Genomic DNA, 23989 nt, shown 5'->3' on the forward strand with positions numbered 1-23989 from the left:
ATGGCGGGCAGCGCCTCAGTGGCTACAAAGCACTTTGGGACATCCTTGTGAAAGGCACTACAGAAATACAAATCATAAGAGATGCTGGGAATCCAGAGAAACACACACAGACACAGACTCGACTCACAGACACAGACAGTGCTGCAGGAGCCCAGCAGGTCAGGCAGCTTCCATGAAAATGACAGACAGTCGACATCTCTGGACAGGCACCTTCGTCAGGACTGGAAAGGAAGGCAGAAAAACGCCAGAATAAAACCGGTGGGGGGAGGGGAGGAAGTAGTACAGGGTGTGCAGGTGATAGGTAAAACCAGGAGAGGGGTAAAGAACTGGTGAAAGAGGTAAAGGGCTGGAAAAGGCAGAATCTGATAGAGGACTGAAGACCATAGCGAAAAGGGGGGGGGGGGTGCGAAGGAGCACAAGAGGGAGGTGATGGGCAGGTATGGAGATAAAGTGAGGGGGGAAAAACTAGAATCAGGAATGCTGAAGGGGGGCAATTACTGGTCGTGTGAGCGATGTTCATGCCATAAGTTTGGGGGCTACCCAGGCGGAATATAAAGTGTTATTCCTCCAACCAGAGTGTGGCCTCATCGTGGCTGTGGAGATGGCCACTGACTAACATGTCGGCATGGGAATGGGGAGTTGGATTGAAATGGGTGGAAACCGGGAGATCCTGTTTTTTTTTGAGCAAAGATGCTCAGAGAGAGAACTACAAATCCTTCATTCATTGCAGAACATGAAAGACGAACAAAGTTTGGTTTAAAATTGGTCAATTAAGAGAATCAGAAGCTGAACCGGGTAGAGAGGAAGGTTAAAAAGGCACTTTCATTGCCTTATCCTGCCACCATCGGGCTTTTTTCATTCACATCAAACAGGTTGGGCAGGCCCGCTTCCATGCCATTTCCCTCGATCAGTAAAGTACAGGACCTGTTGAGCAGGTTTCGGACGTTTCCTGGTATGAAGGTTAGTCCCTTCAGCACCTAGGGAAAGAGCAGCAACTCTGAGGGTTTCCCGCTCTTGGCAAGATCACTGAACCAGGTTGAGATATCGGTCACAGAGATTCTCACGACTCAGTATCCAGGGCAACCTCCAAAATGGTGGCATCCACCATCACGGACCCCCATCACCCAGGACGTGTCCTCTTCTCATTGCTACCATCAGGGAGGAGGTACAGAAGCCTTAAGACACTCACTCAATGACTCAGGAACAGCTTCTTCCCCTCTGCCATCCCATTCCTGAAAGGACACTGAACCCAAGAACTACCTCACTACCTTTTATAAAAGTGTTTTTATTTTTGCACTACTTTTTAAAATTTAGCTATTTATATAGTTAAAAGCATACCTACGCACACTTGCTGTAATTCAGCCTTTTCTCTGTTATTGCAAATTGCTTTGTACAGCTGCTGCAAAGTTTACTAATTTCACAAAGTATGCCGGTGGCATTAAACCCGACTCTGATCATGAAGGTCTGCTGAGCCAATGTACTCAGTTCCTTAAGGTTCAAAGTAAATTTATTACCGATTCATGTATACCTTAGACAATCTTGGAATTCATCTCCTAACAGGCAGCCACAAAACACGGAAACACAAAAGAATTCATTAAAAAACGACGAGTGTCCAATGTGCGGAGACAGAGAGAAAAACGAATGGCGCAAACAACACGATGAGCGGACGGCACTTAAGGCTGAAGGTGAGTCCTCAGACACGGAGCTGGGAGCAGCCGGAGAAGGCCCACAGCCTCAGCTCAGCACATAGCAGAGTCAGGGTGACAGACCCCGTAGATGTGGTCCCGGAGAAGGCCCACAGCCTCAGCTCAGCACATAGCAGAGTCAGGGTGACAGAGCCCGTAGATGTGGTCCCGGAGAAGGCCCACAGCCTCAGCTCAGCACATAGCAGAGTCAGGGTGACAGACCCCGTAGATGTGGTCCCGGAGAAGGCCCACAGCCTCAGCTCAGCACATAGCAGAGTCAGGGTGACAGAGCCCGTAGATGTGGTCCCGGAGAAGGCCCACAGCCTCAGCTCAGCACATAGCAGAGTCAGGGTGACAGAGCCCGTAGATGTGGTCCCGGAGAAGGCCCACAGCCTCAGCTCAGCACATAGCAGAGTCAGGGTGACAGACCCCGTAGATGTGGTCCCGGAGAAGGCCCACAGCCTCAGCTCAGCACATAGCAGAGTCAGGGTGACAGAGCCCGTAGATGTGGTCCCGGAGGGGCCCACGGCCTCAGCTCAGCACATAGCAGAGTCAGGGTGACAGAGGCCGTAGATGTGGGCCCGGAGAAGGCCCACAGCCTCAGCTCAGCACATAGCAGAGTCAGGGTGACAGAGCCCGTAGATGTGGTCCCGGAGAAGGCCCACAGCCTCAGCTCAGCACATAGCAGAGTCAGGGTGACAGAGCCCGTAGATGTGGTCCCGGAGGGGCCCACAGCCTCAGCTCAGCACATAGCAGAGTCAGGGTGACAGAGCCCGTAGATGTGGGCCCGGAGAAGGCCCACAGCCTCAGCTCAGCACATAGCAGAGTCAGGGTGACAGAGCCCGTAGATGTGGTCCCGGAGAAGGCCCACAGCCTCAGCTCAGCACATAGCAGAGTCAGGGTGACAGAGCCCGTAGATGTGGGCCCGGAGAAGGCCCACAGCCTCAGCTCAGCACATAGGGTCACAGAGCCCGTAGATATTGGCCCGGAGCAGCCCATGGCCTCAGCACAAAATACTCTGCAGATGCTGGGGTCAAAGCAACACACAAAACACGCTGGAGGAACTCAGCAGGTCGGGCAGCATCTGTGGAAATGAACAGTCAATGCTTCCGGCCGAGACCCTTCGTCAGGACTGAAGAGGGAGGGGCAGGGGCCCTATAAAGAAGGTGGGAGAGGGTGGGAAGGAGAAGGCTGGTAGGTGCCAGGTGAAAAACCAGTAAGGGGAAAGATCAAGGGGTGGGGGAGGGGAAGCAGGGAGGGTGAAGGAATGTAGGGGGGAGCACTATAGGTAGTACTGCAGGAGGAGGTGGAACTATGAGGGAGGTGATAGCTGGAGGAGGAGGTAGAGGGAAAGTGGGATGGGGGAAAGGGAGGGGGATGGGAATTACCGGAAGTTGGAGAATTCGATGTTCATACCAAGGGACTGGAGACAACCCAGACGGTATATGAGATGTTGTTCCTCCAACCTGAGTTTGGCCTCATAATTGCAAACTCACACTTAATAACTTCTCTTATGGCTCTTCCCACTTTCTCCAGACCAAGGGTGTAGCTATGGGCACTCGCCCAAACTGTGCCTGCCTCTTTGTGGGTTATGTGGAACAGTCTATACTCCAAATCTATACTTGTACTGCTCCCCAACTTTTCCTTCGCTACATTGACGACTGCATTGATGCTGCTTCCTGCACCCATGCTGAACTCGTCAATTTCATCAAATTCACCTCTAACTCCCCCCACCCCCAGCCCTCAAATTCACTTGGTCCATCTCAGACACATCTCTCCCCTTTCGATCTCTCAGTCTCCATCTTTGGAGACAGACTGTCCACTGACATCTTTTATAAACCTACTGACTCTCATAACTACCTCGACTATACCTCTTCCCACCCTGCCACATGCAAAAATGCTATTCCCTATTCCCAGTTCCTCTGTCTCCACTGCATCTGCTCCCAGGAGGAGGCTTTCCATTCCAGGACATCCCAAGTGTCCTCTTTCTTTAAGAATCGTGGTTTCTCTTCTGCCATCATCAATGATGCCCTCACCCGCATCTCCTCCATTTCCCGCATTTCAGCCCTCACCCCATCCTCCCATCACCACAACAGAGACCGTGTCCCCCTTGTCCTCACCAATCACCCCACCAGCCTCCGGATTCAACAGGACCCCACCAATAGGGACATCTTTCCCTCTCTACCCCTCTCTGCTTTTCACAGGAATCGTTCCCTCCGCGACTCCCTGGTCCACACGTCCCTCCCCACAGATCTCCCACCTGGTACTTATCCCTGCAAGTGTAAGTGCTACACCTGTCCCCACACCTCCTCTCTTACCACCATTCAGGGCCCCAAACAGTCCTTCCAGGTGAGGCAACCCTTCACTTGTGAGTCTGTCGGGGTCATCTATTGCATCCGGTGCTCCCGGTGCGGCCTCCTCTACATCGGCGAGACCCGACGCAGATTGGGGGACCGCTTCGTCGAGCCCCACAACAGACAGGATCTCTCGGTTGCCACTCACTTACACTCTCCTTCACATTCCCATTCGGATATGTCCATACGTGGCCTCCTTTACTGCCATGAAGCCAAACTCAGGTAGGAGGAGCAACACCTCATATATCGCCTGGGTAGTCTCCAGCCCCTTGGTATGAACATCGAATTGTACAACTTCTGGTAATTCCCTCCCCCTACCTTCCCCCATCCCGCTTTGCCTCTGCCTCCTCCTCCAGCTGCCTATCACCTCCCTAATGGTTCTGCCTCCTACTACCCACAGTGCTTTCCCCTTACATTCCATCTTCACCTTTCCTGCCTATCCCCTCCCCTACCCCTTGATCTTTCCTCTTACTGGTTTTTCACCTGGCACCTACCACCCTCCCCCACCTTCCTTATAGGGCCCCTCCCTCTTCAGTCCTGACTAAGGGTCTCGGTCCGAAACGTTGACTGTTTGTTTCCACGGATGCTTCCTGACCTGCTGTTCATCCAGCTCACAGCCTCAGCTCAGCACTTAGGGTCACAGAGCCCATAGATATGGTCCCGGAGGGGCTCACAGCCTCAGCTTAGCTCTTAGGGTCACAGAGCCCATAGATATGGTCCCGGAGGGGCCCACAGCCTCAGCTCAGCTCTTAGGGTCACAGAGCCCATAGATATGGTCCCGGAGGGGCCCACTGCCTCAGCTCAGCACTTAGGGTCACAGAGCCCATAGATATGGTCCCGGAGGGGCCCACGGCCTCAGCTCAGCTCTTAGGGTCACAGAGCCCATAGATATGGTCCCGGAGGGGCCCACGGCCTCAGCTCAGCACTTAGGGTCACAGAGCCCATAGATATGGTCCCAGAGGGGCTCACGGCCTCAGCTCAGCACTTAGGGTCACAGAGCCCATAGATATGGTCCCGGAGGGGCCCACGGCCTCAGCTCAGCTAAGAGTGGAGAAAGTATTGCGAAGCGGCGAAGAAAATGGGCCCAACCCTCAAAGTTGTTCCAGCATTCAGTGGGGATTGGGCTAATTTGTGGACCAGCACTGCCCTTTTTCATATTTGCATTGTTATGCATCTTATGGCTCTGGGCCTGGGAGGGGGGGATCTCAGTGAAGACTATTGAATATTGAAAGGCCAAAATAAAATACATGTGGAGAAGTGGGGGAGTCCAGGACCAGAGGATACAGCCTCAGAATAGAGGGATGTCCATTTAAAACTGAGATGAAGAGGAATTTCTTTAGCCAGAGGGTGGTGAGTCTGTGGAACCTGTTGCTGTAAGTTGTCCCAGTATGTGGGTGAGGGGTAGATGCTGGGGGAGTTAGTGGAACTATGGGGAGTCCTCATGTAGGATTCCCTGAAGGTTAACGTGTAGTCTGAGTCAGCGGAGAGGAAGGCATGTGCAACGCTAGCATTCATTTCGAGAGGATTAGAGTATGAGGGCAAGGAGGTAGTGTTGAGGCTGTAAAAGGTATTGGTGAGGACTCACTTGGAGTATTGCGAGCCGTTCTGGGCCCATCATCTTAGAAAGGACGTGCTGACTTTGGAGAGGGCTCAGAGGAGGTTGATGAGAATGATTTTGGGATTGTAAGGGTTGAAGAGCTGATTGTGGACTTCCTTCATGAAGGAACACATACCAATCCTCATAGAGGGATCAGAAGTGGAGAGAGTGAGCAGCTTCAAGTTCCTGGGTGTCAAGATCTAAGGATCCAACCTGGTCCCAGCATATTGATGTAGTCATAAAGAAGGCAAGACAGAGGCAATACTTTATTAGGAGTTTGAAGCGACTTGGTATGTCAACAAATATACACAAAAACTTCTATAGATGTACCGTGGAGAGCATTCTGACAGGCTGCATCACTGTCTGGTATGGAGGGGCTACTGCACAGGACCGAAAGAAGCTGCAGAAGGTTGTAAATCTAGTCAGCTCCATCTTGGGTACTAGCCTACAAAGTACCCAGGACCACTTCAGGGAGCGGTGTCTCAGAAAGGCGGCGTCCATTATTAAGGACCTCCAGCACCCAGGACATGCCCTTTTCTCACTGTTACCATCAGAGAGGAGGTACAGAAGTCTGAAGGCACACACTCAGTGATTCAGAAACAGCTTCTTCCCCTCTGCCATCCGATTCCTAAATGGACATTGAAGCTTTGGACACTACCTCACTTTTTTCTAAATATACTGTATTTCTGTTTTTGCACATTTTTAAAAATCTATTCAATATACATAATTAATTAATTGTGTTTTATTTTATTTATATTTTTCTCTCTGTCTGCTAGATTTTGTATCGCATTGAACTGCAGCTGCTAAGTTAACAAGTTTCATGTCACATGCCGGTGATAATAAACCTGATTCTGATGAGTGTTCGATGGATCAATCGATCTCCAAACTCTAAATAACAGTTGTAACAGGCCCAGAAACACATTTAAGTTGAAAAACAGATAAAGGGAGTAAATCAGACATTTTCATGAGCTATCTAGAAGATGTCAAACAAAGGGAGTGATATATGTGGCCGCCATCTTGACTGGAACATAACGAAAGAGCCCTTTATCACAGGGAGGACATTTAGCATCTAGGTCTGTGTTTTTCTGTATTTCAGACTCAGATTTACTGCATATACACAGAAACACACAGTGAAGGGCACCAATTGCATCAACAATCAGCACAACCCAAGGATGCGCTGGGGGCAGCCTGCAAGGACGGTCACCACATGTTCCAAAATAGCATGCAAGAAAATGAATCTCGAGGTAGGACATGATATGCGTACTTTGGTAACAAGTTGACCATTGAAGAGTCCTGTACCAGTGGGGTTGAAGCAGTCCTCCAGCCCGGCAGCACATGCTCTTGGGCGCGCTCATCTTCTGCCTGGGCGTTACAGGGTGTCACTGTTCCACAGGGTCTTCCCTGGGCCCAGCACGCGAGCACCAGTGCAAACAAACCGTGGCAGCACTCCTACTTCCTCAGGAGTCTGCGGAGATTCAGCGTGACATTAAAATGTTGACAAACTGTATAGATGTGTAGTGGAGAGCGTACCGACTGGCTGCATCATGGTCTTGTATAGAAACTCCAATGCCCTTGAATGGAAAATCCTACACAAGGTAGTGGATTCGGCCCGGTACATCACTGGTAAAGCCCTCCCAACCATTGAGCACGTCAACATGGAACCCTGCCGCAGGAAAGCAGCATCCATCATCAGAGACCCTCACCACCCAGGTCATGCTCTCTCCTCATTGCTGCCATCAGGTAGAAGGTACGAGAACCTCAGGACTCGCACCATTAGGTTCAGAAACAGTCACTACCCCTCAATCATCAGGCTCCCAAATAAAAGGGGATAACTTCACTTGCCCCTCCAGTGAAATGTTCCCACAACCAATGATCTCACTTTAAGGACTCTTTACCCCATTATCTTGTGTTCTCGTTATTTATTGCCAATTATTTATATTTGCATTTGCACAGTTTGTTGTCTTCTGCACTCTGGTTGATCTTTCACTGATCCTGTCAGAGTTACTATTCTATAGATTCACTGAGTATGCCCGCAGGAAAATGAATCTCAGGGTTGTAGGTAGTGACGTATATGAACTTTGATAATAACACTTACTTCGATCTATTGGAAAGGGTATAAGTAAGACTGTTTGGGCTGGGTAGGGGTCTTTGATTGCACTGGCTACTCTATTGAGGTGGTGGGAAGCGTAGACAGAGTGAGGCTGGTGTCTGTGACAAACTGGACTGTGTGCATGACTCCTGCAGTTCCTCCTGGTCATGGGCGACACAGTTGCCACGCCAAACCATAATGCATCTGGACAGGAAGGAAGGACACTCTCTATAATGCTTGTGTGAAACTCACATGACAACCATGTATGGGGTGGCACGGTTAGCGTAATACTCCGCAGCTGTAAAATTGGGGTTCAACTCCCACCACAGCCTGTAAGGAGTTTGTACGTTCTCCCCGTGACCACGTGGGTTCCCCCCGGGTGCTCCGGTTTCCTCCCACATTTCAACGATCCACAGTACATTTATTATCCAAGTATGTACGCAGTATACAACCCTGAGATTCATCTTCCCACAGACAGACATGAAACAAGGAAACACTATGGAACCCGCAGAAAGAGAAACATCAAACACGTAACGTGCAAAAAGGAAACCGAAAGGTGGAAACGGCAAAAAACGAGTGAATAAGGCACAGAATATTAAACTTCAAACCACTGAGCCCTTAAAAACAGTCCAGGAGTGTTCAGCTCAGCACAAATCAGATCAATCTAGCACTGCATCGTTTGTAGAGCCAGCCTGTCCTGATCAAAATAGCAATTTTAAACAAAGGGGTAACCAGAAGCACGGGTAACATCAACTACAGAACCCTCCAAGGAGAAGTCCATTCACAAACCCATTGATCAACCCTTGCCCGAGACCATTGCACCTTCCTCCGGCAGCAGCGAGCGAGCGGGAGAGAAAGACTGGCCAAACACAGGCAGACAGCGCTGAACACCCGCTCACCTTCCGCTGTCTTTGTCCTCGTTGATTTCAATCTCGCTCGACGCCTTAATCGGCGAGTCGGTCGAGAATTGAAGCCGATCGCGAGTTCGTGCTCTGCCATTAGGCCCCACACTCCGTTCTCAACTGTGCCACATTTCCTCTGAGAGAACGGAAGTGTCAGATCGGATGGCTCAAAAACACATTATCGAAGTGTAAATGACAGGCTCCAATCACACACGGATTAGTAGTAAACGTGTACTTAAAAGAAGCTGGTCCACAAATCAAACAGGCATCAATCAGAGGAACTTATCATGGGACCGGAGGAGAAAGAGAGAAAGAAATCCCTTGGAAGGCTCTCAGGGATGTTGCTGGAAAATTTTTTGGCAGCTACAGAACACCAAACTACACGAAGCTGGTTGACAACATACTTCAAGCATACAAAACCTTTGCAGGGCCCCTTCTAGCTCTCTTAACTTCATTCTTGAGCTCCTTCCTGGCACCCCTGTAATTTCCTAGAGCTCTTGAAGCTTTCTAAAGCTTTTCTTTTGTTCTTAACTAGATTTTCTACATCCTTTGTACATCATGGATCTTTTACCCTACCATCCTTTCCCTGCCTCAATGGAACACTGCAAATATTCCCTGAATATTTTCCACTTTTCTGCCATGCATTTCCCAGAGAACATCTGCTTCCGGTTTATGTTCCCAAGTTCCAGCCTAAAAGCATCACATCTCCCACACCCCCCCCCCACCCCAATTAAATGCTTTCCCAAATTTTCTGCTCCTATCCCTCTCCAGCGCTATGGTAAAGGAGATAGAGTTGTGATCACTACTTCCAAAATGCTCTCCCAACGAGAGATCTGACACCTGACCAGGTTCATTCCCCAATACCAGATCAAGTGCAGCCTCTCCTCTAGTTGGCTTATCTACATATTGTGTCAGGAAACCTTCCTGAACACACCTGACAAACTTCACCCCATCCAAACCCCTTGCTCCAAGAAGATGCCAGTCAATATTAGGGAAGTTAAAATCACCCATCACAACAACCCTATTGTTATTGCACCGCTCAGGAATCTGCCTCCCTATCTGCTCCTTGATGTCTCTGTTTCTTTTGGGTCTATAAAAAACATCCAGTAGAGTTATTGTATCCTTCTTGTTTCTGACAATCCGTCCATTACTTCCTCCTTTTCTGCAGCCACGATACTGTCCCTGATTAGCAATGCTGCTCCCCCACCTCTTTTGCCTCCCTCCCTGTCCTTTTGAAACATCTAAAACCCAGCACACTCAGCAGCCATTCCTGCCCCTGAGACATCCAAGTCTCTGTAATAGCCACAACATCATAGTTCCACATATTGATCCACACTCTGTTCATCCACTTTGTTTACGATACTCCTTTGTTTACACCACACGCTGCATCCACAAAGCAAACAGCATTATGAAGGACCCCACGCACCCCTCATACAATCTCTTCTCCCTCCTGCCGTCTGGGAAAAGGCTCCGAAGCATTCAGGCTCTCACAACCAGACTATGTAACAGTTTCTTCCCCCAAGCCATCAGACTCCTCAATATCCAAAGCCTGGACTGACACCTTGCCCTACTGTCCTGATTATTATTTATTGTAATGCCTGCACTGTTTTTGTGCATTTTATGCAGTCCAGTGTAGGTCTGTAGTCTAGTGTAGCTTTCTCTGTTTTTTTTTATTACCTAGTTCAGTCTAGTTTTTTTGTACTGTTTCATGTAGCACCATGCTCCTGAAAAACATTCTCATTTTTACTGTGCACCGTACCAGCAGTTATGGTCGAAATGACAATAAAAGTGATTTGACTTAAAATAGACACAACTCAAACCATTTGGCTGAATGCATCTTTGCTCTATCATCCCCCTGTCCTTCCTCACAAACTCAAAAAAAACCTCCCTCCCAGGATATTGGTTCCCCTCCAGTTCAGGGGCAACCCGTCCCACTTGTACAGGTCACCCCTTCCCCAGAAAAGGTTCCAATGATCCAAGAATTTGAAACCCTGCCCCCTGCACCATCTCCTCAGCCACGCATTCGTCTGTGCTGTCTTCCTTTTGTGACATTTGTGGCAATGGGAGTAATCCGGAGATTACCACCATGGAGGTCCTGCTCTTCAGCTTCCTTCCTGACTCCCTAAACTTACCACGCAGAACCTCTACCCCTCTCCTGCCTACGTCTTTGGTACCAACATGTACCACGACCTCTGGCCACTCACCCTCCCCTTCCAGAATATTCTGCAACCGCTCAGAGACGTCCTGGACCCCAGCACCCGGGAGGCAGCAGACTATCCTGACATCTGTTTTGCTGCCACAGAATCTCCTATCTGACCCCCTATCACGTCCCCTTTGACTATCGCTCCACCTGACGTCACCCCACCCTTCTGAGGCTCAGAGCCGACCACAGTGCTATTGGTCTGGCTGCTGCTACCTCGCCCAGATGGGTCACTCCCTCAGCAGTATCCAAAGGGGTATATCTGTGGCTGAGGGGAATGGCCACAGGGGGACCCTGCACTGACTTCCTTCTCCCTTTACCTCTCCCAGTGTTCACCCATCCACTCCCTGAACTCTGAAGCCTGAGATTATATTTATGCTCAGCTACAAGCGGTCTATCAGAAACAAAAAGAAACTTCTGACGAAGCAACACTTTTGGGAAAAAAATGTTCCTTTAGCTTTCTGGGGAAGAGGAGGCTCTGCTAGCCTTGCTTGGCCAGGGCATATACACGTCTTTTGGTGATTTTTGCACCTCAGAGCTTGTTCTCCACATTCACCTCAGCACCACTGATAAGAGGGGTGTGCGTAGTGTGACCCACCCCCGAGGTGAATGGCCAGTGGTGATGTCTGGGCACCACGCTACTGCAATTCTCCCAAGGATCGTTACCTTACTGTGGTGAAGGGGCTTGTGATTTCCCGAGATGCCGAGAACAATGTTTATAGATCTTAGCCCCTCGTAGGGTTACCCAAGGCGGTAAAGTCATGGGCGTGGTTGCAGAGAGTGAATCCCAACGGTGGAGCTGACGCATCACAACGGCAGTGAAGACTGCAGCGGGGAAGGGTCACTAATCGTCCTGCCTTCCAGGCCACTGGATCTGGACCCTGACCCTGACCTGTTAAGGACTGAGTGGGGTGGGGGGGGTTGACCATGCATCAGCCTCCCCATGTCACACAAAGTCACGCACAGGTGCTCTCCATTAAAGGGTTAACCCTCTAGGGGAACATCCCATTGGGCTCACTGTTTGAGCTCTGTACACTATAGTGGTGGTGTGGATGTAGGCAGGGGTACATGCGCCCTGGTGAAACAGGCATGCTCGTCCCAGCGTGTGACGTCAGCTCTGGCGGACTGGGCGGACGAGATCTACAGTGAGATCCAACGGCCAGGAAGGTGGCACCGCAACACTCTGCAGAAAGCGAAGGGCACAACGAGGCACAGAAGAACTTACAGTTACCCAAGGCAACCAGGGACGACCCCAGTTTGTGACACTTGTTCGTACCACTGGACCCCAACTTCTGAGGTAGGGAGGGTGGAACTGCCCCAGTGCAACAGTTTTTCCACTTTCCTGCACAAGTTTCTGATTGTCAACAACGGACAATGACGGACAACCACTACATTTAATCGCTGAATGATAGAATAAATCGCTTGATACGTCTTCCACAGTTCCCCCTGGCTCTCTGCACATCTTAGGGAAGGTAAGAGAGGAGAGGAGAGGTGGAGAAGGGGGTGAGGGGAGGGGGACAGGAAGCAGGAAAAGAGAGGGGAAGGCACAGTGCACTCTCTGTCAAAACAATACAGAGACAGGCCATGAACACAAGAGATTCAGCAAACGTAGGAAGAAGCACAGTCGACGTTTCGGGCTGAGACCCTTCGTCAGGACCCAAAGGGTCTCGGCTCGAAACGTTGACAGTGCTTCTCCTTACAGATGCTGCCTGGCCTGCTGCGTTCCACCAGCATTTCGTGTGTTGCTTGAATCTCCAGCGTGTTTGGAGATTCAGCAAATACTTGAAGGTTCTTGGCTGGAAATGTCAACTGTTTATTCCCCTCCATAGATGCTGCCTGACGCGGTGAGTTCCTCCAGCATTTGCTAAAAAGATTAAAATTAGCTTTATTTGTCACATGCACATTGAAACATACAGTGAAGTGTGTCATTCGCACCAACAATCAACGCAGTCTGGAGACGTCGTGAGAGTCAGCCTGCCAACTGGCACCGTGCCAATGTAGCAGGCCCACAACTTACTAACCCTAACCATATGTCTTTGGAACATGGGAGAAACCAGAGCATCCAGAGGAGAACCATGCAATGGTTTGTAGTGAGATGCTGAAGATGTTCTATCGGTCAGTTGTGGAGAGTGCCCTCTTCTTTGTGGTGGCGTGCTGGGGAGGCAGCATTAAGAAGAGGGACGCCTCACGTCTTAATAAGCTGGTAAGGAAGGCGGGCTCTTGTCGTGGGCACAGAACTGGAGAGTATGACATCGGTGGCAGAGCGGAGGGCGCTGAGTAGGCTACGGTCAATCATGGAAAACCCTGAACATCCTCTGCACAGCACCATCCAGAGACAGAGAAGCAGCTTCAGCAGCAGGTTGCTGTCAATGCAATGCTCCTCAGACAGGATGAAGAGATCATTACTCCCCAACGCCATTCGGCTCTACAATTCAACCACCAGGGGCAAGACATGTTAAAGTGCCGGGGTTAGGACTGAGCTTAAGTTACCACTCAATGCACTTTAGTAAACTATATAAGAACTTTTTAAAAGCTATTTATTAATGCTTTTTGGGAGGGTGATTTTAGACGCATATCATATTTATACTGTTAAATACTGTATGTAATTAGTTTTGCTAATAAGTGTATGGGATACTGGAAAAATGTTGCATTTCCCCTTGGGGATGAATAAAGTATCTATCTATCTATCTATCATGGAGAGAACGTACAAACTCAAAAAAGGCAGTGGCAGAATCGGACCCGGGTCGCTGTAAAGAGTTATACTGACTGCTGTGCTATTGTGATGCCCCAAAGCCTCCTCACACATACAAACTCAGATTCTGGGTGTGGATTATGCGTGCACAGAACAATAACTACACTCGTTATGGCTTTAACAAACAAAGCATTTCCCACATGATTCACAATCTTATTTACAAATCATGCTTCACCCTTTCCTTCGTCCAGAACCTCTTCCAAGTCTATAATCCACAAGACCTCTGAAATCTTCTTGTTTTGGTATCTTGTTCACACCCAGTTTAAACTCTATAACTGGAGAAATTATTTCTGCCTCTTTGTCTTTGCACAGCTTGTCGCCTTCGGCACTCTGGTTGAACGTCCAAGATGGTGTGGTCTTTCAAAGTTCAAAGTAAAATTTTATTATCACAGCACATACACGTCACCACATACAACCCTGAGATTCATTTTCCTGCGGGCATACACAGCAAATCGATAGAATGGTAACTGTAACAGGATCAATGGACAACAAACTGTGCAAATGCAAATATAAAAAAATAGCAAATAAAGAACAAGAACATGAGATGAGATAAAGAGTCCTGAAAGTGAGATTATTGGTTGTGGGAACACCAGAAATAGGATTGAGTGTAGTTATCCCCTTTGGTTCAAGAGCCTGATGGTTGAGGGGTAGTAACCGTTCCTGAACCTGGTGGTGCGAGTCCTGAGGCTCCTGTACCTTCTACTTGATGGCAGCAGTGAGAAGAGAGCACGGGCCGACTTCATTGATTCTGCTGTAGTTAATATTCTATTATGAATTCGAGTATGCCCACAAGAAAATGAATCTCAGGGTTGTATATTGTGACAAATACGTACTTTGATAATAAATTTACTTTCAACTTCCACGCCTTCAACTGTTGGAACCTGACATCCCTTTATTCCTCCGAGTTGCTCCCTAAAACTTGTTTCTCTGATCGGGATTCTCCTCCAAGAGGACCACAACCTCGCTGTAGGGTTTGGAGGCCTGCGTGCCTCAACGTTCCGGACAGCCATGCTGGCTGGAGTCGGGGCTCTATCCTTCGGCTCTTGGTAGGGTCACCCATGCCAAACAGGTCAGAGGGTAGAGGTGGTATTCCTGAGTCTCCACCTGGGACATGCATGACTGACAGTGGTGGAAACCGAGGGGAAGCTACTGACATGACGAAGGAGGCCCCGAGCACAGAGGATGGTGAAGACTAACAGAGACAGAGGACCTTCATTGCTGCCCTGACCACCAGCGAGATAAAAAGCTTTTGATGATGACTGGGACTCCAGACCTCGCATCACTTTGTGGATTAATTTCACTCGTCGTTTGCTGACCATCCTCACAGGCCCAGTGATCTGAGTTCGATTCCCACCTCTGGCGCTACCTGTGAAGAGTCTCCATGTTCTCCTTGCGACTGTGTGCGTTCCCCACATCCTCTGCTTTGCTCCAAAATCACAAAGACATACTAGGCCCATTAGGGCACTGGAAAATCCCCCAGAGTGGAGCTTCGGGGAGTCCTCGTGCAGGATTCCCTAAAGGTTAATTTGCAGGTCGAATCGGTGGTGAGGAAGGCAAACGCAACACTAGCAGTCATTTCAAGAGGACTCAAATATAAAAACAAGGGATGTAATGCTGGGACTTTACAAGACACTGGAACATGGTGAGCAGTTTTTGCCTGTTATTTAAGAAAGGATGTGGCAACATTGGAGTGGGTTCAGAGAAGGTTCAGGAGAATGATTCCTGGAATAAAAGGGTTAATATACAAGCAGTGTTTGACAGCTCTGGGCCAATCCTTGCTGGAATTTAGAAGAATGGGGGGAGGGGAACCTGTGGTATATTGAAAGGCCTCAATAGGGTGGATGCTGGGGGAGTCTGACCAGAGGGCACAGCCTCAGAATAGAGGGACGTTCATTTAGAATAGGCACCAGGAGGAACTTCTTTAGCCAGGGAGAGGTGGATCAGTGGAATTCGTTGCCATGGGCAGCTGGGGAGGTCAGGTGACTGGGTATATTTAAGGCAGAGGTTGACAGATTCTTGATTAGTCAGGGCATAAGGGATACAGGAAGAAGACAGGAGATTGGGGCTGAGAGGGAAAATGGATCAGCCATGAAGGAATGGCAGAGCAGACCCGATGCGTCAAATGACCCAATTCTGCTCCCATATCTTATGGTCTAATAAAACAGGGCTAATGTCCAATTAGTGTAAATGGGTTCTCAGTAAAGATAGATTAAAGATTAGCTTGATTTGTCTCAGATACGTCGGAAGTTCAAAGTATATTTATTATCAAAATATGTATATATTATACAATCTTGATGTTTATCTCCTTACCAGGCAGGCACAAACAAAGAAAGCCCAAAATAACCAATTAAAAAAAGACCGTCCAACACCCAACGTGCAGAGAGGGGACAAAAAAACACATCACGCAAACAATAAAAGCAAGCAAATAGCATTCTGAATGAAGTCCACGAAGAGAGTTCGTCCACAGACCTTTAGTTCAGTAAACATCACAGAACCCTCAGGCACGGGGCCTGGAGCAGCCACAGCAGGCCTCAGCCACGGCCTCAGTTCAATGCAGAGCTGAGTAAACATCACAGATCCCTCAGGCACGGGGCCTGGAGCAGCCAGAGCAGGCCTCAGCCACGGCCTCAGTTCAATGCAGAGCAGAGTAAACATCACAGATCCCTCAGGCACGGGGCCTGGGGCAGCCAGAGCAGGCCTCAGCCACGGCCTCAGTTCAATACAGAGCAGAGTAAACATCACAGATCCCTCACAGGCACGGGGCCTGGAGCAGCCAGAGCAGGCCTCAGCCACGGCCTCAGTTCAATACAGAGCAGAGTAAACATCACAGATCCCTCAGGCACGGGGCCTGGAGCAGCCAGAGCAGGTCTCAGCCACGGCCTCAGTTCAATACAGAGCCGAATAAACAGCGTGGAGTAGTGAGCTGAACTGGGGGTGGCACTCCTTCTCTGCCACCTGTCCCACACCCCTCCTGTGGCGCTCCACCCTCACCATTCCCCATATCCTTTGTGCCCACAAGATTTACAAACTCACCCTCCACTCCACTTTGACAAATACACTACTGTACAAAAGTCTTAGATATGTATACAATATTCTAAGTGTGGTCGAACCAGGGTTTTACAGAGCTGCAACATTACCTTGTGGCCCTTGACCTCAGTTCCACAACTAATGAAGGCCAACACACCATACGCCTCCTTAACCACTCGGTCAACTTGCGTGGCAACTTTGAGGGTTCTATAGCTGTGAACCCAGAGATATCTTTGTTCCTCCACACTGCCACAAGTCCTGTCATTAACCCAGCATTTAACCCTTCAGGTTTGACCTTCCAAAGTGAATCACTTCCCGCTCAGTAAAACCTTTAACCCCATGAAGATTATTACCAAGGGAACATTTACACACAAAAATAAAATCAAGAAGCTCAGAGGGGGAGCCTCCAGAGGGGCGGGGAACAAAGAGCTTTGGGGACCAATCTCCGGAACTCATCCATGGCCAACTAGGAAGAGTGCTGAGACAAGAGGGAGAGCCCATGGGCAGATACGATGCACTGTTTCCCTCTAAGATGTGCAGGTACACAGCTGCACAGCAATCGCAATGCCTCTGCACACATAGCCTTCGTTGTCACGCAGCCGAAATTGGACCAAGCTAGAATATCTTACAAAATGTGGAAGATTTTCCTTGCCATACCATATTTCAATATAACCTACGCACTGTCCGCCAGAAGAGGTGGGATCTGCCATTTTAATTCCAGTCTCCATTCCCATTCCAATACGTCAGTCCACGGCCTCCTTTACTGTCAAGATGAAGCCACTCTCAGGTTGGAGGAGCAATACCTGATATTCCTTCTGGGTAGCCTCCAACCCGATGGCATGAACATCAATTTCTCGAACTGCCAGTCATGGCCCCCCCCCACCCTTCACCATTCCCCACCCCCTTTTTCCCGCTCTCACCTCATCTCCTTGCCCACCAATCTCTGCCTCTGGTGCTCCTCCCCCTTTTTCTTTCTTCCATGTCCTCTCCCATTAGATTCCTCCTTCTCCAGCCCTGTATCCTTCTCATCAATCAAATTCCCAGCTCTTTACCTTCATCCCTCCCCCTCCCAGTTTCACCTATCACCTTGTGTTTCCCCCTCCTTTCAAATCTATTCATCTTTTGTTCTCCAGTCCCGCTGAAGGGTCTCAGCCCAAAACGTCGACTGTACTCTTTCCCATTGATGCTGCCCGGCCTGCTGAGTTCCTCCAGCATTTTGTGTGTGTTACTCTGACCATAGACACTGCCTGACCTGCTGAGTTCCTCCAGCATTTTGTGTGTGTTACTCTGTCCATAGACACTGTCTGACCTGCTGAGTTCCTCCAGCATTTTTTGTGTTTTACTGACCATAGACACTGTCTGACCTGCCGAGTTTCTCCAGCATTTTGTGTGCGTTACTCTGTCCATTGGTCACTGTCTGAGCTGCTGAGTTCCTCCAGCATTTCGTGTGTGTTACTCTGACCATAGACACTGTCTGACCTGCTGAGTTCCTCCAGCATTTTGTGTGTGTTACTCTGTCCATGGACACTATCTGACCTGCTGAGTTCCCCCAGCATTTTGTGTGTGTTACTCTGACCATAGACACTGTCTGACCTGCTGAGTTCCTCCAGCATTTTGTGTGTGTTACTCTGTCCATGGACACTATCTGACCTGCTGAGTTCCTCCAGCATTTTGTGTGTGTTGCCTGGATCTCCAGCATCGGCAGATTTTCTCTTGTTTGCTGTACGTTATTAATCTCCGGTTAGGCCATATCTGGCGCACCATTCTGGTTACCCCACTTTAGAAGGTTGAAGCTTTGGAGAGGGTGCAGAAGAGGTTGACCAGGATGCTGCCTGGTTCAGAGGGCACGTGCTATCACGAGAGGCAGGATACAGTTGGGGTTGTTTTCTGTGGAGCAGCGGAGGCTGAGAGACGACTGATAGAGGTTTATAAGATTATGAGAGGCATAGATAGAGTGGACAGGGAGTATCTGCTTCCCAGGATTGAAATGTCTAATACCAGAGGGCATGCAAGGTGAAAGTAGGTAGGTTAATGGGGGGATGTGAGGGGTAAGTTTTTTTTCACTCAGAGAGTGGTGGATGCCTGGAATGGTGGTAGAGGCAAATACATTAGAGGCTTTTAAGAGACGTTTGGATAGGCACATGGATGTGAGGAAAATGGAGAGATACAGACATGGTGTAGGGAGGAGGATTAGTGTTTGGCTGTTTTTGATTTGCTTTTTAGCTACTTCAGTGCAACACTGTGGGCCAAATGTCCTGTTTCTGTGCTGTAATGTTCTGATTTAATAAATTTAAAAAAGTATGGAATTTTCAGTCTAAGTATTCATAGTATGTGTATTTTTCAAAAAAACATTTAAAGTGCATCACAGTTTTCAGGCTATTTAAAAGAGTCTTGCTCGGAGCAATGGTTAATCTGATGGGCTGCTTGAAGTAAAACAGGGAATGTTGAATGAGAGTGAGATGTTAAAATGGAGATTGATTAAGCAGAAACAGTGGGTACGGATGATGATAAACAGATTTCCATGAGTTTTGCAGACAGATGCAAGGCAGATTCTGAAGTAACAACTGAAGGAGGACAAAACAGCATACAAACTGAACGTCAACAAAGCCTCTTGCAAGCTTCTACAGATGTACGGTGGAGAACTTTCCGGTTGGTTACATTACCATCTGGTGCAGCAGGGCCACGACACAGGGCTGGAAAGTTGCAGAGAGTTGTAAACTCAGCCAGCTCTATCATGGCCACCAGCGTTCCTGGTAGGTTTTTCTACAGAAGGGTTTGCCATTGCCTTCTTCTGGGCAGTGTCTTTACAAGATGGGTGACCCCAGTTATTATCAATACTCTTCAGAGACTGTGCCTGGCGTCAGTGGTCACATCACCAGGACCTGTGGTCTGCACCGGCTGCTCGTACGACCACCCACCACCACTATTTTGCACTACTAATTTAAATTTTAAAAACATGTTATTGTTATTCAGAGCTTTTCCATGTATTGCAATGTACTGCTACCGCAAAGTCACAAATTTCACACCAAATTTCCGTAGCAATGTGAAATCAGCATCCAAGAGGGAGAATGAAAATCTGGCTGAGTGGTGCCATGACGACGACCTCTCACTCAGTGATATTAACCTCGATTCTCACCCCGAGTTCCTTCACACTTGGTACAATGGGTAAAGAAACAAGTTATTCTTGAGAGAGAGAACTTTGAAGCGTAACGTTCTTAAAAAAACACGTAGTCTTTCGGAACACACATTACAGTCAGTTCCGATCTCTGCAAGGGCTGTGCACGCCTTGGTGGAGACCTGTGCAGTTAAAGCCATGTAGTGAAGTGTCCCTAGTGTGCTCACACAGAAATAACTCAGTCAGAACGCTGGTTTCCAATCTCCCAGGGTCTGAGCACAGTGAAACTGCTGCCTTAAAACACTCACATCTGGGAACAGCTACTCCCACGTGCAGATACGCCACAAGCTAATGAGGTGAACCAAAACGTTCCTAACGTGTTCATCTTAATGAGAGAACATATACAGCATCCAACCTGAAATTCGCAATCTTCACAGACACCCACAGAACAAGAACCCCCATAGAACGAATGATGGAAACATCAGAACCCTAACCCCCCCCCCCCCCCCCCCGCACATGTAGCAGCAAAGGCAATAGCGGCCCCCCCCCCCCATCTCCACCAAGCAAGCAACAGCAGAAGGCCCCAAAGAGACTTTGACCCAGAGTTCACAAACCAGGACTTTGGTTTCTCAGACAGTTAATCCTGGTATCGCACAACAGGAGATAATCTCATTCCAGCCCAACGCCCTCTTCTTTCCCACAGCCAAGCCAAAACTTTACAGTCTGGAGTTTCCAATTCCAGCGTGCCCTGCGCTCTCCTCTCTGTGGCAGTCCCGCAGGCACACGCTCCCTAGACGCAAGGGCAGCTCCCCCCGGCTGATCTTGCAGGTCTGTCTTGGGGGCACAGGGTCTTGCCCTGAATCCAGGGTTGGCAGTTCCCAAATCCCACCTGGGACTGGAGGCAATAAAAGGAGACGCCAGGATGAGCAGCTCCTAGAGTTAGCTGGTTTACTTCCTGATATTTTGGGCACTGAATGGGGAGTCAGATGGTGTTTAAGGTCCTGTTCAGAGTTTGAACCAGTATCAAGTATTTTTTTAAATAGTTCCATCACTACAAGGGCAGTTAGTCTGGAACTGGGTCTTTCATTGCTTGGGGATTGTCAGACAACCCTGGTTACTCCCAGACCTGGTCAGCCCGGCCCTGGGGTCGGTCCCTGGCCAGTCTGGTCTGGCTAGCCCCGGGGTCGGTCCCTGGCCGGCCCGGGTCAGCCCGGACCCAGGGTCAGTCACTCGCCAGCCCCGGTCAGCCCGGTCCCTGGGTCAGTCACTCGCCAGCCCCGGTCAGCCCGGTCCCAGGGTCAGTCACTCGCCAGCCCCGGTCAGCCCGGTCCCTGGGTCAGTCACTCGCCAGCCCCGGTCAGCCCGGTCCCTGGGTCAGTCACTCGCCAGCCCCGGTCAGCCCGGTCCCTGGGTCAGTCACTCGCCAGCCCCGGTCAGCCCGGTCCCAGGGTCAGTCACTCGCCAGCCCCGGTCAGCCCGGTCCCTGGGTCAGTCACTCGCCAGCCCCGGTCAGCCCGGTCCCTGGGTCAGTCACTCGCCAGCCCCGGTCAGCCCGGTCCCTGGGTCAGTCACTCGCCAGCCCCGGTCACTCACAGTCCTAGGATCTCTCACTTATTCCGACCTCGTTTACTCCAACTCTGGGCGTCACTCCGTACCGGGGTAACTCACTCCATCCAGCCCCGGGTCCCCTCACCTGCTCGCCGTACAGCTCCCGGACCCGATCCTCCATCCACCGCTCCACGTCCAGCCGCCTCTGCAGCTCGCTGCGATCGTAGCGCGCAGTGACCCGGGCCTGTCGCCGCTGCAGAGCCACGCCGGGCTCCCGGGGGCTGTGTCCCTTCCTGCCGACCCGCTCCGCTGCCATTCTCCGCTTCCTCCTCCGCCACTCCGCTCCGATCAGTGGAGCACCGCACCGCCCTCCGGGCCAGGGCCAGCACCGGCTCCGCCCCGCGCCCGAGTGCCCCACCCATCCCACACTTAAAGATATATCACCCCCCGGGCCGACATCCCTCCAAAGATGCGCCGGGATACAAACGTCAGAAAAAAAGTTAATTACAGTAAGTATGGAAAAATAGCTGAATTAAATACAAAATGCAAAAATAAAAATTAAAAAGTAGTGAGGTAGTGTTCACAGGTTCCGTGTCCATTCAGAAATCGGATGACAGAGAGGGAAGAAGCTGTTTCTGAATCGTTCGGGCTTCTGTATCTCCTCCCTGATGGTAGCAGTGAGAAGAGGGCATGTCCTGGCTGATGGGGGTCCTTAATGATGGTCGCTGCCATTGTAGGGACCAGATGTTCCTACAAAGGACTGTGAGAATGTCCGAGAGGATCACTGGGTCTCACTACTACCCACAGGGAACATTTATCAGCAGTGCTGCGAACACAGGGCCCTTAGTATTATCCAGGATCCCACCCATCAATCCAGCATCCTCTCTGACTTTCTACCATCAGGCAGGAGACTCCGATGCACAAAGACAAGAACGGTCAGGCTGGGAAACAGCTTCTTCCCTCAGGCCGTTAGGCTTCGGAACTCCCTACCGCATCAGGTTCAAAGTGTCACTGGCTAGCCTGTTCTGATTAACCTGACAATATTTAATGTATGCACTTTAGTTTGCTTATTTATGAATAATTAATTTGCAGATTTAATTCTATCTTTCCTAAGTTATTGCGTGGTGTGTATTCTGTGTACCACTGTGCTTTATACCCGGGTTCGGAGAAACGTTCTCTCGTTTGACGGTGTACGTGTATATAGTTCAATAACGATAGACTTGACTTGAGGTGTCACTCTTTGAAGATGTCCTGGAAACTATGGCGGCTGAGTGAGTTTACAAGGCACTTTTGATCCTGAGCAGTAGTCCTCCCACCTCCATTACCAGACGGTGATACAGCCATTTAGAATGCATCCATTTAGCAGTGAGAAGAGGGCATGTCCTGGCTGATGGGGGTCCTTAATGATGGATGCCACCTTGAAGATGTCCTGAATATGGGGGCTGGTGCCCATGATGGAGCTGACTGAGTTTACAACTCTCTTCCATCCTGTGGATTAGCCCCCTCCCTGGACCGGACGGTGCCGGACAAGTATCAGGACGTATGCCGGTGCTACTAAATTTGATTCTGATGGGGCCGTAAGAATGCTGTCCACCGTACATCTGTAGAAATTTTCGAGTGTTTTTGGTGACATAGCAAACCCTCTCAAACCCCCTCTTGTGCCTTCATTGCATCTGTATGTTGGATCCAATGCCGGTTTTAGTGAGGACATCCGGGGACCCGTCACCAGTGATGATGCAACCTGTGGTCATTGGGTGTTTCGGGTCTTTCAACACCAGAGACCCTCGCCCAGGTGACCCAGCCAGAGCTGATCAGGCCCCAGCTTGTGTCCCGGCAGCATCGGCCCACGGGTCACGACTCTTGACCCATAGCCGTCTGGAGGCTTGTTTAACAGCTGGTCCTCAGGCTCTTTTCAGCCCCCCCCCCCCCCCCGTAATGTCGAGGAGAGAGTAGGCTGCAAAACCTCACCTCGTGCCCTCCACCTCTGCCTCTGGCACTGCTCTACCAGGTCCTGGGATTTGCCGCCCTCAAGCTCAAACGCCTCCTCAATCCGGTCTTCTCTAGGCACCGTCGGTGCCACCATGACCACCTGCTTGTCCAGCCTCAGGGATGGTCAGAGAACTTCAATTACTTGCCAAGATTGACTTTCAGTTGCCAGTCGGTGAGCAAGCCCGGACTGAGCCTGCGGCTGGCCTACAGCTTTGACAAATCTGCTTTCATACAGTGTATGGCGGCCCGCAGGTATCCACAATGTGACCTCCATGTTCAGCAGAACAACACAGAACACAACCAGCAAACTCAAACTCAACAATGAAATTAGGAACAAGAGAAAAACAGTCCCAAAGTCTCCACCCACGTCAACTCTTTATTCCTCTCCAGAGATGCTGCCTTACCTGCTGAGTCCCTCCACTATTTTGTGTGTGTTGCTCTGGATTTCCAGCATCTGCAGAATCTCCTGTGTTTAAAGCAAACTCCTTTACCAGCCACCAATCCCCTCAGAGACACACACAACTCTCCCACCCCAGGACAGTCCACCTCTGGGCCTCGGACTCTCAGGGTCACAAACATCAGCCTCCACCCCCCAGTCTCTGACCCAGAACTGTCCTCTGCCTCTGGACAGGCTGACTTCGGTCTTTGACCTTGCAGGCTATCTATTCCAGACTGGCCGAGCTCTGGATATCAGTCCCAGGACTCACCAATCACAGGTTTGACCTTAGGCC

At 49.9% G+C, this 23989-nt stretch overlaps 1 protein-coding gene across 1 annotated transcript in view; it reads right to left on the reverse strand.

Annotated features, from left to right (window-relative positions):
- Positions 1 to 21660, reverse strand: part of ppp1r14ab (protein phosphatase 1, regulatory (inhibitor) subunit 14Ab) — an 89135-nt gene extending 67475 nt beyond the window's left edge. Inside the window, exon 1 of the mRNA XM_059985009.1 lies at positions 21415 to 21660. Coding sequence (XP_059840992.1) covers positions 21415 to 21585 — 171 coding nt within the window. The 5' untranslated portion in view covers positions 21586 to 21660. The remainder of the gene's footprint in view (positions 1 to 21414) is intronic.
- Positions 21661 to 23989: the final 2329 nt, after the last annotated feature.

The sequence above is a fragment of the Hypanus sabinus genome, chromosome 11, assembly GCF_030144855.1.
Source record: "Hypanus sabinus isolate sHypSab1 chromosome 11, sHypSab1.hap1, whole genome shotgun sequence".
NCBI lineage: Eukaryota > Metazoa > Chordata > Chondrichthyes > Myliobatiformes > Dasyatidae > Hypanus > Hypanus sabinus.